Source organism: Sebastes umbrosus, chromosome 3 (assembly GCF_015220745.1).
Source record: "Sebastes umbrosus isolate fSebUmb1 chromosome 3, fSebUmb1.pri, whole genome shotgun sequence".
Classification (NCBI taxonomy): Eukaryota; Metazoa; Chordata; class Actinopteri; order Perciformes; family Sebastidae; genus Sebastes; species Sebastes umbrosus.
In genome coordinates, this window is record NC_051271.1 from 6,253,562 (window position 1) to 6,272,425 (window position 18,864).

The following is an 18,864-nucleotide window of genomic DNA, read 5'->3' on the forward strand; positions in this document are numbered from 1 at the left end:
AATTCGAACTAACTGCCTAACTACGCCTCCCGGTGCACTGAGGACGAGGCGAGGTCGCGAACAGTTTTGTCGTTTCTGCCACTTTGGATTTAATCCAATAAACCAATTATCAATATTATTGACAAGCCCTCGGTACAGCTCTAATTCTTCATTCTCTGAGGCAGACTGGACGCTGACTCACTATCGCCTCTTGAGAAACAAGTGGTATTACAAGAAAGTCCGAACCAGACCTTGCTGGTTGGCAGTAGATATCTCTGCAGCACAATGCATTTACCTATTTGGCGTAACATCAAAACTGTTACTTCACATTCTTTTGATTATTTTTGAATGTGTTAAACTAAAATTATGGCCATATCTTACACATTGCACCTTTAACTTGGTCTAATGAAGGAAACTTTTAAAATTTCTGTTTGAGTACAGAGTAAACAAACAAGATACAGCAACTTCATTTGTGAGCTGTAGAGGTGTTAGTAGACGCATTTTTGAGCTTCTGTTTCCCCCTGCTTCCAGTCTTTATGCTCAGCTAGGCTAAACACTCCCCGAGTCCAGCTCCATGTGAAAGTCTGGCAAACTATTCAGGGTTGTGTGTTGATAGGGATGAATGGATGTGGTCAGATGAGTCTGGGGTTAATTGATAAAAGAATATCTCATTTCTAATAGGATGTATTACATGCAATAAAAAGCACACTCACACCTGTGTCCTCACTCAAACACATGCAAAAAAAATGCAGGGTGTGTGGGAGTTCTTCTATTCATCAGCTCAATCACTGAAGACAGACGTAACTATAAGAGGAGGGAATGAGGGCAAACACTCTCACACACTCTTAAAAGCTTCCAGATAACATAGGAAACACCAAGGTCTACGCACGTACCAGAGTGTAAACCGATAACGCTGACAAAGGAAGACTGAAGCGGCGCCAACATTAGAATAAGACTGGAGTGCTAAAGAGCAGACTGCACACAGGTAAGAGTGAGTAAAATGTATTTGCGTCTGTATATTGTTAATTGTTTGTGGTTAATTGGTAGTAATATTATATATTTGTTTTAATTATTTTTTAAATGATTAATGCCTTAATATATTTTTGTAGTAATATTAGCATTTTTTGTATTTTTTTAAAATTTAAAATAAGAGGTTACTGTGTTACAGAACAGGTCAAACATTGATTCAAAAACATAATTAAGTAGCACATGAGATGCTGTTGATCTTATTTTCTTGGGGATTAAATGTAGAAATTATAAAAGTAGAGATTCTCATATTTGATAAAAGCAGGTTCTCTTAAAAATGTGTTAATATAAGCTCATGATTTTGTGTATCACTAATGCTATCTATTTATTTAATTATTTAAATCTTTTTATTGACCTCCTTTCTGTGCTGATTTTCTCTTTCTACCTCAGGTGTTTTCACTTGACACTGTTGCCTCGTTGCACCTGGTTCTCTGCCAGTAACCTCTCTGTGCTGACCACATTGCTTTCTGTTTGTTGCAACCCATTGTGGAGTTACTGCACACAGTGGGGGGTGATTTTTTCCTACTTTTATTCAGTTGATTTTTGGTGTGGGCAAAGAAGTGAAGGAAAGCAAACAGGCAGAGAGAGAAGTTGAGAGGGTTTAGAGAAAGTATCCTTCCAGATTTCTTCATCTACCTCCATCTTTCATCTTGTTCTTGTCCTCCATCGTGGCTGCCAGACAGACAGTCATGTTCCTGGTGGTGGTGGCGGTGGTCCTCTCGCTGCCGGGCCTCACTCACAGCTTCCAACCACTCTTTGCATTTGATGGGAATTCCACCACTCACCGTGACATCACACAAAGGGCGATCCTCAGAAAGACAGCTGAGGTCTGCCGAGACATCGCTGCCTCTGAGGGACGGGACTTCAGCCTGACTGTGAGTTGGAAAGCCACGCTGAAACAGAGAAACTGGTCTGAGAGCATTGTTGCATTCAAATAGAATAAAACCAATCACGTAATTTCAATGGAGATATAAGCCTCTATTATTGATGTAGATCTTAAAAGATGTTAAAGGGGCTCCATGTAAGAATCAGAAATTGCTTGTTAACAGTGACACCTGTGGCCGTGAAGTCAACGACAGTTATCGTCCTGTTGCTCGAGCTTGTGCTCGTTTACACGAGCGAGCATCGGTCAAAACAGTGAGGCGACACACACGAGACTGAACGTGATTGACAGGAATCATGTTAGCAACATTGGCCAGCTAAAATCACATTATCACTATATATTTCACATGCTTGGCATGTGAATGTTAGCTTACGTGTCCAATAGGAATTTAGCCAGCTCGGGGTCCGTTTTAACCCAAAACCAAACAAAGGTCCCTCCATGAATCGAAGTCCTGGCCGGTGTTGATCCTAGTTTTCCTTGGATCAACATCCTTGGACGTTGGTCGACAACGGGCTTTAATAGATGTAACGTTGTTTTTTTTTGTGCTGCCTTGGAGTTTGTGTTGGAGTCTGAGTTGTGGTGGGGGCTGGTTAGCCACGGTTGCACTTTATTAGCCCTGTAGAGGAGCTGAAGGGAGTAAAGGCACTCGCAAGCGTGCACAACGCCACATCTGACTGGATTTTCCCGGAAAAAATGGCCCGCATTCTTCACATTAAAAGCAGTTTACAAGCTGATAGAGGCAGAAAGTCAAGAAAGGTCTCATATTTTAGGTTACAACCTTAACACACATTGGCAATAAAAAACTATTAAAACACATTTATACGTGTAAAAACTGACATACAGTCCTTTTAAGTCCCCCAATAAATCAGTGTTAAGTGCAAAACTGCGTGAACATGAGAGTACAGTGTTGGATTTTCAAACACGCAGTCAGTAGTTTGTCACGTCTTTGTCTCCAGATTGATGACAGGCTGTCCACTTACAAGGTGCAGAGGGCCTGTTCCTCTACAGGCACGTCCACCTCTCTCCTCTCAACTGTCATGTTCCGAACTTCCATCGCCAAAATGTACTTTAGCAACGCAAAAGTGGACGTGATTTTTGCGCTGAGCGAGGAGCACCATTTCGATGACGAGACCTTCCAGGGAGGACGGGATGTCATCACAGCAGGTAAACATGGCTTTCCTGCTCAAGATATCTATCATGAAACGACAAACACGTAAAAAAATACATTTATATATACTGTATATATATATTGCAAAGTGCAGCCTCAGTTTGCACCTAACAGTCTGTTCTCTATTGTGCTGCTGAGGTGTGTCTGCTGTGAAGGCCAGTGTGAAGCTGGAGAACTTTGTGGCAGGGAGGTGGACTCTTGGACGAGTCTGTCATACCCTACAGGTGAGACTAATGGTCACTGTTACAGATTGTTGTGGGTACGGTGGCGTCATTTTAGAGGTGAGAGACATGATCAAAACAACAAGCATCAGTGGAGTGGTAAATGATGTTTCATGTTGTGTGTATCAAGGACTTCTACAGCCACAGTAACTGGGTGGAGCTGGGAAACAAGGCTCCTTACAGTACTCTGATCAGACCAGACCAGCCTCTTGAGAACCTGGCAGGTAGGATTCCGCTATCAACGGTCACACGTGAACTGCTGCTTGGTTATGTTGACTATACTGTATATGCTCCAGTGACAAATCACATTAGGCCACATTGTCAGGTTATCTGTCACCTGTCGGTTAAAAAAATACCCACCCTGCCGTGGCATGTGCATGCAATATGCACAGTACATACTTTTGTTTTTTTTAAACTACATCAAACTGTTTTTTTAATTCACAAAGAGTCCATTATTCACCATTCAAGAGGGATTCTAAACATAATCCATCACTGATTAGAATCAGTAATGACCACATTCAGTAATAGATATTTACCAGTTTAAATACAATTATCAACATATAAAGATATATTTCTCTCTGGTTTGAAGGGTAACACTTCATTTTACAGGTCCGCAAATTTCATGGTATTTAGGTGATAATTAGCAAGTAACCTATTAGAAATTTCTTTGGAATTACTGCCAAATTACCCCAATATTTACCTAAAACTTTATAGAAAATTACTTTATTATAAACATGATTTAATAATTAAATGCTAAAATAGCATTTAATGGTTAAAATAGGGTCCTTTGGCTTGGGAAGCGGCTGTGCGAAGCTCTTCATCGGAGGTGGAAAACAAAAACTAATAGAAGACATTTCTGATCAGACACAAATCTCACCATTGTGTGACTTATTGTCTACACAGATGTAACCTGGTAGCTGATGTAATGATTCAGGGAGTTTTTTAAAGTTATTTCAAAGAAGTTATTTGCTAATTATTATCAATTTATCAGCAGTCATGGAAATAAAGCATATCAATTAACTTTGTATTCTTTTCCTAGAAATATATTAAATAAATTACCAGCTATTGGGAAATAGCGGAATATAATTATTAAATAATGTTTATATTAGAAATAAAATAACAATAATAAAAGTCCAGAGTCAAGTCCCAAGTCAAGACAACCAAACAAAGTAATTTTTGATGAATTTTGAGGTAAATTTTGGGGTAATTTGTCTGTAATTCCAAAGAAATTTCAAATAGGTTACTTGCTAATTATCACCATGAAATCTACGGACCTGTAAAATGAAGTGTTACTGTTTGAAGTAGTGTAATGTGTAAAATAATGGCTTTGTAAAACTGATTTATGTTGAATATGTTATGCCATGTTTTCAGATGAATTAACATGCAAGTTTGTTTTTTTTGTCATTGAATTTGCTGCAGGCCTAAGCACCCCAACCTGTAGAAACTGTACAGGAGGAAACTGTGATAACAACCTCCTGCCTGACCTGCTGCAGCAGGGGCTTCTTACTTCAGGCTACTTCAACATCTTTTCCCCGGCCAAACCTGCAGGTGACTTTAAAGGGACCATCTATATTTTTGTGTTATTTTGTGAACAGATGTATGTAACATAACAAGCACATTCTGTCTCCTCCAAGGTAAATGCAGCCACGGTGGATCATTTGACAAAACAAGCAGACAGGACCCAGTGGGGGGCATCAGTAAGGACGACATCGGGTCCAGTCACGGCTCGCTTCACCACAAAGCGGCTGATTTGGCTGTGAATGCCACTATGGAGCTACTGGAGGACATCAGATTAGCTGCAGGAGACAAGAACTTCCTGCGGTATGTATGGGACGCCCACACCTGAGCCATTTTGTGACCTACACAAGCGGGGGAAAAAACGTGGCCTCTGTATAAGGTGAAAGAACGGAGCAGTAAATTAAAGCAAAGATAATAGGCTCGTTCGGGATGAACTGCGCCTCGCCTGGAAGGCAGACGAGATCAGGCGGCAGCAGCAGGGGGCAGGGACAAAAAGCTGCGGTCAAGATCCGATCTGTAGGCTGCTTGCAGTTTGCATACCACTTTGGAATTTATTGATATTTGTTTGTAAATATATATGTGGAAATGTGCGTGTATCTGGCATGATAAGTGTTAACTAAATAACCTTCATTATTATTATTATTATTATTATTATCAACCACATAAGATGTGTTTAACAGATGAAACCTTCATAGAACAACATGAGACTAATAGCCTACAATCTAGTGTATAAATACTATAAATACACAGAAAGTTCAGACTTTCTACAAAACGTGGCGTTTGCTGTCAAAACTAAGAGCCAATCAGCTCCTTGATCGGGGTCGACAGCCAGGCATTTCCCATAATGCCCTGGGTGTTGCAGACGGTGGAAAGCAACTGCGGCGCCTGGCTCTAAAAACTGCGGCCGCCTCGATCTTGTGAGGTTATCGTTGCCCACGTGTGCGTGACGTCAGAGCAAGTCGGGATCAAGTCGGACACAAATGTAACCGGCATGCATTGCGCTGCCATCGCCGGTGATCGATTCTGCGCTGGCCTGGCTCATCTCGAACAAGCCTAAGGCATCACATTGAAATAAATTCACTGATATGGTGAAGAAACAGCCGTTATATGTATCCTGCACGTCCAAAAAGCTTGCACTTTTCAAACAAATATAGCTCCACTTTACCAGGACGGCTGGATTTTTGTCTTTTATCTTGCAAAGTAATACAAAAACATGCTTACTGGGCTGCCTCTAAAGACTTTCTGTGCATATAAGGTGAGATGGGGTAATCACTGATCGCTGACAGATGGATTACCCATGATCAGCTGAATAAGGTAATTGGGTTTTTTCTCTCTCGTGTTCCCACAGATTGATGGGCCTCTCCCAGTCCTCCGTGCTGTGTTTTGTCATCGACACCACAGGCAGTATGAGCGATGACATAGCTGAGGCTAAGAGAGTTTCCTTTCAGATCATTGACAGTAAGAGGGGAACCCAGCAAGAGCCCTCCGCCTACATATTGGTACCTTTCAATGACCCAGGTACAGACGTATTTGTAGTTTAAGATAAAGATTGTTCATGTTTGAGTGGAATTTACCGGCACATGCTGCCTCTGAGCTTCCAAATAAAGTAGTTCTCCTGTAAACATTACGAAAAAGATGTTGTACCATTGTAAACTGAGTATGTGTACTTTAGCCCCAGTAGTCAATGTAAAAGTTAGGTTACGACCTTGACGGTAAATGGTAACGGTAATCTATTCTATATCCAGGTTTTGGACCTCTGATTATGACAACCAATGCAGATGTCTTCAAAGACAACATCAACAAGCTGTCTGCAAGTGGAGGAGGAGACATCCCAGAGCTGTGCTTGTCTGGACTGCAGGTGCCAACATAAATTGACATATGTTATGCTTCTCTTGGAATCATCAATTCAGACAACAACGTTTTTTGTAAAGCAACAAAACGATATGATGTCATGAGACGATTCCACTTAAAGCACCAGTGTGTAACATTTAGAGGAATCTATTGGCAGAAATGGAATATAATATTAATAAGTAGGTTTTCTTTAGTGTATAATCACCTGAAAATAAGAATGGTTGCGTTGTGTAATGAGTCGTTTATAAAGGGAGTGGGTCCTCTCTTCACGGAGCCGGCCGCCATGTTTCTACAGTAGCCCAGAACGGACAAACCAAACACTGGCTCTAGGTAGGGATATTATTTAATATAACGTTTTTTCGCCGGTTCTCCTACACGCTTGACACACGGGAGAAGTTTCAGTTGGTTGCAATCTGCAACCTCACCGCTAGATGTCACCAGATCCAACACACTGCACCTTTAAAGTCGCTGACAATACAATTTTATTATTGCCGAGCCAGACTTATACTAAATAAATGGATGCAAAGTTAACCTCAAAATGTAAATTTAAAAAAATCTCTTTTCATTCAATTTTTTTTTTCTTTTTAATCTAGACCATTTTTAATAAATACTATTTTTTCCTGTTCCGTATACTATTGCCAGCTTGCCCTGACTGCTGCTCCACCCTCCTCTGAGATCTTTGTCTTCACTGACGCTCCAGCAAAAGATGCTCATCTGAAAAGCACCATCACCGCCCTTATCGAGAGCACCAAGACTGCGGTAAGAGTTGACTTTTTTTTTTTTTACCATCCTTGCTCTTTAAATGTCAATACATTCCAGGTCTGATGCAACCTTTACAAGTACTTTTTTTCTCCATCTTTATACTTTAGGTAACATTCATGTTGACGGACGTTCTGGCCAGTCGACGGCGCCGCAGAAACTCTCAGGGTAAGAGTTCACGTTCAATGAGCCAATTAGATGCACAGCTGTATCGTGACCTAGCCCGAGCCTCTGGAGGTCAGGCCATTGAGGTCACCAAGTCAGACCTCTCTCTGGCTACCAGTGTAATAGAGGATTCATCCGCCATTGCTGTGGTAAGACATCAAGCAAGAAAATCATACCTGACTGAAGATGGTACTTTACAGTATGTATAGAAATGTGCAGTTTCTGTCTTTCAGGTGACAGTTTTACAGGGAGTGAGGAATCCTGGAAGGCCTGATAATTTTACGTTTACTGTTGATGGATCACTAAGGAACATGACGGCCTACATCACAGGAGCCTCATCTCTCACCTTCGATCTCACCAGCCCCACAGGTGTTGTTATTGCTAATGTCCCAGTCTAGTTTTGGCTGTTCCATCCGCCTTTTACTCCCTCCATTTACTGCCAGTAGAAAAATGGGTAACACTTCATTTTACAGGTCCGCAAATTTCATGCTAATTAGGTGATGATTAGCAAGTAACCTATTTGAAATTTCTTTGGAATTACTGCCAAATTACCCCAATATTTACCTCAACATTTATCGAAATTACTTTATTATAAACATTATTTAATAATTATATGCTAAAATAGCATATAATGTTTAAAATAGGGCCCTTAGGCTTGAGTTTTTTTAAGAAATTTTAAAGAAGTTGTTTGCTAATTATTATCTATTTACCAGCAAACATGGAAATAAAGCATATCAATTAACTTTGTATTCTTTTCCTGGAAATGTATTAAATAAATTATCAACTACTGGGAAATAGCGGAATACAATTATTAAATAATGTTTATAATAAAGTAATTTTCGATACATTTTGAGGTAAATATTGGAGTAATTTGGCAGTAATTCTAAAGAAATTAACATGAAATTTGAGGACCTGTAAAATGAAGTGTTACCAAAAAATGTTTAGCTTTGTTTGTGCTGGTAGACAACAGTGTTGTTTTAACATAAGTACTTTCTCCTTCAGGTGTATCTCAGAGTTCCAGTCAGTCAAATGGTCCTCTGGCATCCATCACCACGGCAGGAAACCTACGTCGTTTGAGCCTCAACTCTGACAATCAAACGGGATCATGGAAAATCAGTGTTAACTCTAATAGCCCCTACTCTGTTAAGGTCGCAGGTCAGTAGTATGATAGAGATCACATATAGCCAGAGAAAGTTGAATGAGAGGAATTTTCAAAAGATTATATTTAGCAGGTCTTTGTTTACAGTTATGTTTGCCATTGCCCTTGATCTGATTTGTGTGTTTACACCAGGTCAAAGTTCATTGAACTTCATTTATAATCTGGTGGAAGCTCACGAGGGAGCCCACGGGGACTACAGTCTAAAGGAGGGACGTCCTCTTTCAGGTCAGACCACTTTACTAATTATTCTCATCTTCACTTTTACAGTTTGTACAATTCTCTTGCAGTACATGTTACATTAACATTTAGCCTTTTTCTCTTTGTCCTCAACAACATCCATCATCTGCCTTTTACAGTACCCAAAAATGTTAATAGTCCAACCCATCAACCCTAAACTATTCTGTCTCTTCCAGATCGAGCCTCTCAATCTTCTTTAGTTATGTACAAATACAAAGATACTCATCTAGTTTCCCTTTCTCTCTTTTCACGACTTTCAGGTGCTAATGTCAGCCTCTTGGTCTCTGTGACAGGAAGTGACACAGTAAAGGTCACGGAGGTCACTCTGTTTGACAGCTCAGGGCCGACAGAGGTCAACGGATCACTACAGGCATGTCACATATCACACTTGATGATACACTTGGATATTCAGTAGCTAAAGTGACCCTCACATCTTGAATATCAGAATTCCATTGAATGACTTTAACAATATTGTTTGCAAAGCAATGAGATTGCAGGCGAATAGTACTTAAAACTGCAGCCAATAGTAGACAAACTCTTACTTTCTCTTTCTGTCCTCCACAGTCGGTGGGAAGTGGTAACTTCCTGGTGACATTCAGTGGAGTCCCGGCAGGCAACTTTGTGCTTCGCCTGAAAGGAGAGGACAGCAGCTCCACCTCCAGGGCAACACCGAGCAGCTTCCAGAGACAAGCCCCCACACAGATGAAGACCTCCAGCATCTCCGTTACCGTGAGCTCAGTCACATCCAGTTTCCTGTCTCAGTTCTAAACTAAATAATCATAAAATAAAATGACCAGCGGTATCTCCTTCTACACAAATGAATAGTGCCAATATCATCATATACTAAGAGTCTACAGTGATGTTCTCTGAGGCTGTGCACAGTGGTGTGGTGCTGATATTAAGCAGTATAATGTTTACCATGTTCACTGTTTTAGTTTAGAGTGTTGGTATGCCAACATTAAAAATATGCAGTTATTCAAATGGCCACTTGAGGCTCCAAAAGGGAGTCAATCCCCACGGACCCCGCGTTAAAATGCCCACCTTTACAGCAGAAATATACATGTAATAATAGCCTGACGACAGTCTATTCGGCTGACTTTCTAACATCCTATCGTCTGTTCCACTCAAGGCTACCACGATACAGGCAAACACCCACAATTCCATGCGATGCAAAAAGATATGCATGACTTTATTTCTCTCTTTACACCCCTCCTACTTTTCCTTCACTTGTTCAGACCCAAGCCAACAACACCAACATAGAACCAGGCTCCACCATCTCCGTCCCTTTCACAGTCGCCGCAACCACTGACGGAGTTGTTAACGACTCTGCGACCGGGACGTTCACAGTGCGAGCCAACAACGACCGCAGCTATGCTTCAACTTCACCCAGCACCGTCACCGTAGCGGCGGGCGGTGGAGGCAAAGCCAACGGCACCGTGACCTTGACAATACCAGCCAGCGCTGCATCAGGAACAGACGTGACCCTAACCATTGAGGCAGAAAATGCAGCTGCCACCGACACCAACTATGCTGTCCTCCGGATGTCTGTGACTGCCAAGGTAAGAGGGAAAACTCATGCACTGTAGTTGGAGCCAGAGAAGAGTTTTCTGGCAAGCAGTATGTGCAACATTTTCCATGGATGTCTTTTGATTCTGGCATAATGACTTCGCCTTTTTCTTAATGCTTTGTATGATGCCTCACTCTCAATTCTTCATCTCTCCCACTTCCTGTTTCTGTGCCTCTAGGTGACAGATATAAGCCGCCCAGTGTGCCAGCTAGTCAGTTCATCCACCAGCTGTCCGTCCTCTTCATCGCTCTGTGCTTCCGCCCAGTGGCTATTCATCGCTAATCTCACCGATGGCATCAATGGAACTGGCATTGAGAGCGTCACTGTCCGCCAAGGGAACGGTACCCTCAATACCAGCACAGTGGCTGGAACAGGGGGTGAGAACGTCACAGTGGCGACCTACAGCGCCTCCTGCTGTTCGCAGAACGTAGAGCTGGCTGCTGTGGACAAAGTAGGAAATGTGGGGACATGTGTGGGACAGGCTAGAGAATCTGCCACTGCCACGGCTGCTCCTGTGACTACAGCTGCAGTTAACACAACATCCACTGGAGGGCACACATTGAGCATATCACACTGTCTCTGGATCAGTGTTGTGGTTTCTCTCTTTTGGAAGTAAAATGGATAAATTACACTATTATAGCACATGAATCAAAAGTGTCCTCTCAGATGTCTCAGGTGTGTTTGAATTGCCGCTGCTTGAAGAGAAAAAATGTTCCTTCCATTTGAATGAAATCATTTTTACTGACATCTCTTTAATTAACTATTATTAATTTCTTGATGGAAAAATATATATTTTTTATTTTATTTTATAATTTTATCTTATTCTGCTGCTTTGTGTTTTGGATATATATATATAAATTATATAAAAAATGAAGAGTTAATTAAACTATTTATTTATATTCCTGGTGGCGTGTAGATTTGCTGCAGCCATCATAGTTGAGTGGTGCTAATGTAGAAGGGCCTGAGGCTGCCATTACTGCAATGCAATGACTCGACTAAATGCAAAGATCAAAGTCCTCCAACCTTTCTCTTGATTATTTTTCCACATGTTGATTTTGGGTTTCAGTTACATTTCCTCTACTGTATGTTTTGGTGGCAAATTTGAGAAACACTGTATTGAGGGGATATTCAATTTAAAGAGAAGTATGTTGAAATATTTTGTGATGGTGGAATTTCCTTTTTCTGGTGAACCTTCAGTAGATTCTCTGCCCCGTCTACTTCAATTAAAGGACCTGAAAACCTTTTCTCTTGTTTTTTAGTAATGACGTCCTATTATACATGTGCAAAGTTCGGAGAAAGTTACAACAGTTTTGGTTATTTCATATGAGAGTTTTCTGTATTTTGTGTTTTTGTCTGTGCACTACTAAAAACGTGATGTCATGTTAAATCAGAATTTGATGATGGTAGTGGAGTTATTTGCTTTTATACCATGGCCTGGGTGAATACTCAATTCTGATTGGCTGCAGGGTGTCCATTAAGTAAGGGATAATGTACAGCGAGCCGGTCATTGTTGTGAAAGAAACCCCGACAGGGTGATGAAAGGGTTTCTTTCACAATAATGACCCACTAGCTGTACATTATCCCGCTTATTACACGGCTACTTAACTTAAGAAATCAATAATTTGACACAAAAATGGCCCACCAGAGTCCGACATCAGAACTGTGTCCATAGCAACGGTCTGTCTTACATAGCAACGGTCTGCTATAAAGAAATAACAGACCGTAGAACGCCGTGATTGACCAATCAGAATAGAGTATTCAACACAGCTGTGTAATACTTCCTGTTAAAGGACACCTACTAAGTAGTTCCAGTGAAACAGTGAAACTGTCTTGTCACCTGGCTACACTAAAGAATGAAACATACTCACTGATACTTTGAAAACAAGATGAATTTCATGATCGAAACTTTTAGTATCTGTATTTCTGTTTCTATACATCCACACAGGATTGTATTAGTACCTGTGTTTGGATCTATAATTTAGTATTCATGGTGTTTTTAATGAATACTTCTATTGATTGCATTAATAGTATTAGTGTTTGTTTCGACCTGTTTGGACATCTCGTCTCTCTGTATGAGATTAATTGTTCAGGGCAGGCATGTGATTGGCAAAGGTCCAAAAAGCAGGAAAATGTACGGAGCGTTGGCATCCACCCACGCCACACACAAAACACCACCAGGCCCAGATCAGCGCCTACCACCCTCATATATCAGATTGCTTTTTGTATGTTTAACTGGTGGAACATGCAGAAAGCAATCATTCTACCTCTCCAGCAACACACACAGGACTCCATATTCAGCTTTTTCATTATTTTGGAGGGTAACGTCAAGAAAATGTGAAGGTTTTTGACTGAAACATTTTCAATCAATATTATTACTTTAGACAACGCCCAAAAAGGTTACGATATTGTAACCCTAGTTCTATAAGCACAGGCGGAGCTCTCTTTTGGACTCTATGGGTAATACTCTCTTCCAATCACATACACGCAGATGGAGGTCGGTGATGAACCACTCTAGGGTGTTTCAGCTCTCGGGCAGATGTGCCTGCTGAGTGTCTCTTTCTGTCTCTTTTTATGCAGATCATTCTCATCACGCCCCTGAAGACTGATGTAACTTAACGCGTTGACTCCCGAACTGGCTTTTTATGGCTTTTAGCTAGAGCTGGTCCAAGGATTATGAGAACTAAGCCGTTGCTTCAGGCCCCGTGGCAACCAGAGGGCCTGTTGTGTTTACAGACACATAGGCACTTTATAATTGATACTGTGCACTGTTGTTACGCTTCCCCACCAGTAGGTGTCTCCACAATACTGTGTAGAGCAATAAATGGGATACAGACAGGTGAAGAAGAGTACACAGAGAGGTAGAGCAGTGCAGTTCATGTTCATGTTACGGAGACGATGTGATGAGTTAACTGGAACTGAGAATAAAGCAAAACGTATAAGCAACGATCTCCTGTGTTTGACTCACCAACACAACAGGGCCCCGCAGCGATCGAGTGGAGGACAGGCCGTTGGAGTGAAGTGGTTGAAGTGAAGAGGAGCTCTCTTGATTGATGGGCAGGTGTGCTGATTGCAGGAGACTGGCAGAAGCGTTGATTGCAGATGATGTAGTGAGAAGGATAGAGAAAGGACAAGAAGGGGGGAGGGAAACCAAAACACACCAAGCACACGTCACTCATACGAAAAGGCAGAAAAATACTCACACACTCACACCAGGCTGGCAGGTGTCACGTGGAAGGACCGTGACAGGTGGAATAGCAAAAGGCCCTTTTCACAGCAGCCAGTTGACATCTCATTTTAGGGTAAACACAGGTGTAATTAATAACATTAATTATGACACTGTTCCATTTAGGCCCTGGTATTGTGCACGTTGGCTCACTGGAATAGCTGCGGCACATAAAGTAGAATGGGACCATAATTAATTTTATCAATTACACTTGTGTTTACCCCAAAACCTATGGAAGGAGGCTGGGACACGGGCGGACATGGCTCTTGGGGTATAACACATGCGCAGTGTAACTGAAGATGCGGTCGAGCGTTGCCTTTGGCTCAATTTCGCAATAGTGGTACAAGTTTGTTTTTTTGTCCAGTGCTTTAAGAGCTGGTTTAAAGGCTAAAGCCTGGTCTAGCATACTGCAAAATACATTGCTTTCACCTCTTCATACTGCATACTATTGAGGAATGCAGTGTGCAGTATGTACTGTATACTGCATACTGCACTCGTCAGTAGTAGGCAGTTTTGAATACAGCCTTAGTTAAAGTTTAAAAATACCAATAGTGTATGAAAGATGTGGAACATTGTAAGGTACGGTTAGTTTTTCACTGACAGTGTAAATAAGTAGAGAAAAGCCTGAAAATGTCTGTGTCTTGAGTGTGTGTGTGTGTGTGTGTGTGTGTGTCAAATTTCACTAATTGGCTAATCTCAATCAGCTGTGTCTGTGTAGCAGCAATCAAAGGTTGCCATGGTGATGGTCACTGCTAAGTGACTCCTCAGTCAGACAGGGCATTGCATAGAATTTAAGCTGAGTTGCACCTCACATACGCCTGCTTCCCAGACAAATACCGTAACTCCTATCGCATATATTTTTTACGTGGGAAGTTAGGATCCTCTGATGAACACATAGTGTGAGATTTGTGTGTGTAGTGTCAAAATTGTAGTCATGGGAGCATGTTAGATAACGGGTACTGTTTAAATGGTTGGACCAGATGCACGTTGAGTGAAGATCATCATCAGCAAAACATACTTTTATGTGAAACATTCATGGTGAACAGAAAGAATAACACTGCTGCAATAGCTAGTAAAGTTTATTTGTCTATTTCAGAAAAAAAGTAAAACAATTACAACAAAGAACCAAATGAACCTCAAAGGGCAGTAAAAATATAACAAATACAATAATAGTTAAAGTGGAAGAACTGAGAGCGACTTCCAGCAGCCGAACACGAATGGCACTTTTGGGACCCGTTTCACAAAGCAGCATCAATGTAGAAAGCTGAATCAGCCAGTGAATTACACTGGGCTGCTTCTGGTTTTCACTCGGAGCAGTTCGGCACAGCTAACTCAGTGATCCTGGTTGGTGAGACGGTTCCCAGTTATCAGGAGACAGCAAAACAGCCTGGCCGAATGCAAATTGCATCAGGGGGGAGGGGGAGGAGGAGCGAAAAGCTTGGTCCTTTTATCCAAAGAAATAATGATAAACTAATTTAGATTTTCCTTCAAACAATACAGCAACCACAAATTCAAAGTACAGCAGGTTTACTACAAAAAAAAGAGAAACAAGAGAAAAAGCCAATCACCTCTGAATTACCATGGCAAGTAAACGTCAAAGCAGCCACCCCACTAAAAAAAGAAAAGCTTAATTTTATGATACAACTTGTACAAATAAGTTTGCCCTGCAGGGTCACCAAAAGCAACTGGAGAGTCAAAAGTGCACCACTACGATGAGGAACCTTGATACTCGATTGAGAACTTGACGGAATTCAGTATCCTCGATAGATGACAATGACTTCATAGATAAAGACACATATTACTCCTAGAGATTAAAAGAAACGTCAAATTCATATCCGCGGAGACGCCATCCTTATCACACAAACACTAAAGAATATCCTTCTCTGTCTATTTGAAATCTTTGAGCACATTCGTGTCACATCAGGGATGCAACTTGGAACAGATTCAATGTAAGAAACCTACTCAGTCGTTAACAATAGTATTTACAATACCTAATATGTTACTCTTTTAAACAGAGCAGAACAATAATGTTACACAATTGGATATTATTTTGCATTATCTTTAATAGCCCGTGGTAGATCAAATGTATCCCTGGATCTCTGTGTTCCTGACAAGAGAGATGGTCCATACCAGAGGTTTAAGTATGTATAATCTATACATAATAGATCGATACAGAGGGCCAATAACTGGTATATAACATTTTTATCCTCAAAAGGCAAAAGACAAAAGCTACAGTTACAGATAAATAGCTACAGTCGTTTTGATTTTTTTTTTTTTTTTAACAAAAGCAAGTGAGAAACTGTACATAATATTAACAATATTTTATGGCAAGACCACTGAGGACTCTCTCCTCGGACTGCTCTCTTCGAACTCACTACGCTGTATTAGAGGACTTTGGTCCAACAAACCCAACAAGACTGTTAAACATTTCTTCATTGTCCAATAAGGTGTCAAAGACTGGAAAAGTGCAAAAATGCATTTGCGCTGTAAAGTTAGAAGAAGTTGGTATGACTGGGGGAACAAAAATTTACTAATTTAATAAAATATAATAACAAACTAACCCTGATACTTGAGATTTCTGGTGACGTTGTTTGATATGATTGATTTGATCTGATTATCTTGTAGTTTAAACTACTGTATTATGGGGCTGTAGCCCATTTTCATTCTTGGTTAAATGCAACATTTGAGATAGAAAACAGGCAAAGAAATGCAATGACATTTTGTGTTTCTATAGATGACATATAAGAGATTTTGGTTTACTCACATGTAGGTGATGATACAATAGTTGCATGCAGAGGCACTGAGTTGAACGAGTTTGTAGGCCTATATTCTCTGGGCATGCTTATGTTTCACTCAAAATCTGCTTTTCCTAATATACAAAATTGTTAAAGAGCTTCCAAAGTTGGCATTCACTTTGTTTCCCCCCCATACAGTTGCATCACCAAATATACTGTACCAATCCATTCATTTACAGTATATACAAATATACTTCACATAATATGTATATATGTTGTGCACATTCCATGCAGCATATAAAAACCCTTTCTTTGAGTAATATTGTCTGGAATAAAGGGGGTTCAAAGAATAACCTGTTGTTTTAGATGGTGACTAGCAGTACTAGCCCGGCACAAATAAAGGGGCACTGCGAAGGGTGTTTCAAAATCATTTTCCGCGCCCGCCAAAGCGCTAGTTCGGTATTAACAGCCGGGACTTGCAAAGTCAAAAAGTATCAGCACTTCCGCAAAATGCTATGCAGCTAACAAAGCACATACTCAAGTCAGCTTGATGCATGTGCCCTTTGAGTTGTCATTGTCAAGACCAGTCAATGTTTAAAAACGCCCCCAAAATGGCCTTGTTCCTACACGTGACAATAAAGTGATTTGATAAAATTGGATCACGTTTATGTCACATGAGATGTCCAGCATTAGTTTCAGGCAACATTTTACTTTTTTTTTTGTTGTATTGACCTCTCAGTCAGCTTGAGTAAGATATATGCAGTCATAAACTTCCAACTAATTCAGAATCATTAAACTGTCATGCTAAAACCGCAAGTGCAGATATAACAACAGCTTAAAAGGTACAACGTTACTGCTAATAATATGCAAACGCTCCTAGGTTTCTGATGTGTAAACATTCCGAGGGTTAAGTAGACTGGTATAGTACATACAATAGTTGCGGTATTGTAATATCCGTGGAGGTATAAAATGTGGCTGTTTGGCAATAAGCAGGGTGAGAAAGGTTGCGGTGGTATCCCTGCCTTTGGAGTGTGAGCCAGGTAGAGTCGGGGAGACCTGAGGTGTTAACTCTCTGTGATTGTACTGATCTTGCATCTGTTGTATAATTGGAGTTTGGGATGGAAAGCATGGGTGCAATCTGATCCGCAAGGGCCAGTTAAGACGGCTCAGGAAACAGTTGCTAAGTGATTCTGTTGTGTGGGTTCTTGGCTGTCTCATATTAGATCTACTGTGCTACTCTAGTTTGTCTCATTGATTTCCTCTCTAATTTAATACATGCAGCCATTTTACAGACTGAAGAAAGGACAGTATTTGTCAGGCATTCATTCGCGCACGTTGTCCGAACTAATAAATACCACTGGCTCTGTGGTGCTAAGGCAACTACTTCATAGTTCAACAGCTTGAAAGCAATCAGCTCATCTGATTGAATAAATCATAAGGAAACAATAAGAATAATTTATTTATATGGCGCTCAACAAAAAAAAAAAAATTAGGGATGCACTTTGTTTTGATTAGACATCACAGGTGGTTGTTATAATAGATGAGACATGTGGCTGGAAGAGGACGTCAGCCACATCAGGGTGGCTAAGCCTGCAGCTGCCTGGATGGCATCAGTGACGCTGATGTGGACTTCTATTGTGATTGGGACCGTTGTGTGTCCGGGATTATGGCAAATCATTGGATATGGCTAGAGAACGTGAATGTCTGGCCACTGGTGTTTGGAGGTTAGGCTAGTCTCGTTGGGCTACTAAGACAATGGCGTTGGGGGGGGGGGGGGGGGAATAAGTAAAGCACTGGGTAGGGGAAGACATCCCAAGGTCCCTCTACTGCTCGTCCAACTCAGCAATATCAGAGTTGCAGGAGGGCGGTGTGGACGATTGGACGTGGTTTGATACGGGTAGTGGGCTCGGGGTACTGGGCTGGGGGACGTCACTTGGGGCAGGGTCGCGAAGGGTCAGGGTTTCTGGAGCAGACTTTTTGCGGGGTCGGTCCTTGGGGACAGAGAGGGACTCGGGCGCGTCAGTGCACATGGGGGTGGTGGGGGCGCTGGCAGGGCCGGTGAGGGAACAGGAGGACAGGGGCGTGTCGCCGATGGAGATCGACGGCGGAAAAAACCCAATCTTCTCGTTGGTGGCCTCCTGGATGGCGCGCTCAAACTCTCTCACCTCATCCATCGTCATGTCTGGATTGGAAAAAAGATTCATTGAGACCAATGAGAAGAAGAATTGGATGAGTAGTTGTTGTTTACTCTTTGTTGACAATTTCAGAGAACAAAAGGCTGTAGCTCCATAACTTCAAGTCATTATTAGAGCCACAGATATACCCAGAAAAACACACATCAAAGTCAAAACAACGCTGAAAAAAAAAACATAT

General features: G+C 41.3%; 2 protein-coding genes and 1 long non-coding RNA gene across 5 annotated transcripts in view; 1 reads left to right on the top strand and 2 right to left on the bottom strand.

Moving 5' to 3' along the window:
* Nucleotides 1–727: 727 nt before the first annotated feature.
* vwa10.2 (von Willebrand factor A domain containing 10, tandem duplicate 2) lies at nt 728–11,776 on the top strand. Of its 2 annotated transcripts, XM_037763762.1 has the most exons (18): nt 728–964; nt 1,685–1,880; nt 2,845–3,052; nt 3,195–3,280; nt 3,408–3,501; nt 4,697–4,825; nt 4,912–5,098; nt 6,144–6,313; nt 6,541–6,653; nt 7,289–7,405; nt 7,516–7,719; nt 7,804–7,939; nt 8,573–8,725; nt 8,862–8,954; nt 9,227–9,336; nt 9,531–9,695; nt 10,202–10,525; nt 10,712–11,776. In XM_037763762.1, the coding sequence occupies exons 2-18, from the start codon at nt 1,695–1,697 to the stop codon at nt 11,147–11,149; spliced, it is 2,913 nt and encodes a 970-aa protein (XP_037619690.1). In that variant the 5' UTR covers nt 728–964; nt 1,685–1,694; the 3' UTR covers nt 11,150–11,776. The 2 variants fall into 2 exon arrangements, with proteins under 2 accessions (XP_037619690.1, XP_037619689.1); XM_037763761.1 differs by lacking the exon at nt 728–964 and having other exon boundaries at nt 1,663–1,880.
* Nucleotides 1,758–13,622, bottom strand: LOC119484721. Its single transcript, XR_005206106.1, has 3 exons — nt 13,499–13,622; nt 2,869–3,080; nt 1,758–1,898 (listed from the first exon to the last, which is right to left on the bottom strand). It is a non-coding gene; the product is annotated as an uncharacterized LOC119484721 (long non-coding RNA).
* A 1,195-nt stretch (nt 13,623–14,817) lies between these two features.
* Nucleotides 14,818–18,864, bottom strand: part of LOC119484720 (cytoplasmic phosphatidylinositol transfer protein 1-like) — an 87,802-nt gene continuing 83,755 nt past the window's right edge. Inside the window, exon 9 of one of the 2 annotated variants that reach the window (XM_037763763.1) lies at nt 14,818–18,673. In XM_037763763.1, coding sequence (XP_037619691.1) covers nt 18,315–18,673 — 359 coding nt within the window. In that variant the 3' untranslated portion in view covers nt 14,818–18,314. The remainder of the gene's footprint in view (nt 18,674–18,864) is intronic. The other variant, XM_037763764.1, reaches the window with a different exon arrangement.

Excerpts from the sequence above, each read along its gene's own strand:
- vwa10.2 (XM_037763762.1), top strand. The coding sequence starts at position 1,695 with ATGTTCCTGGTGGTGGTGGCGGTGGTCCTCTCGCTGCCGGGCCTCACT. Across the intron at positions 3,281-3,407 it reads GAGTCTGTCATACCCTACAG|GACTTCTACAGCCACAGTAA; the intron begins GTGAGACTAATG and ends GTGTGTATCAAG. Across the intron at positions 7,720-7,803 it reads ATTCATCCGCCATTGCTGTG|GTGACAGTTTTACAGGGAGT; the intron begins GTAAGACATCAA and ends TCTGTCTTTCAG.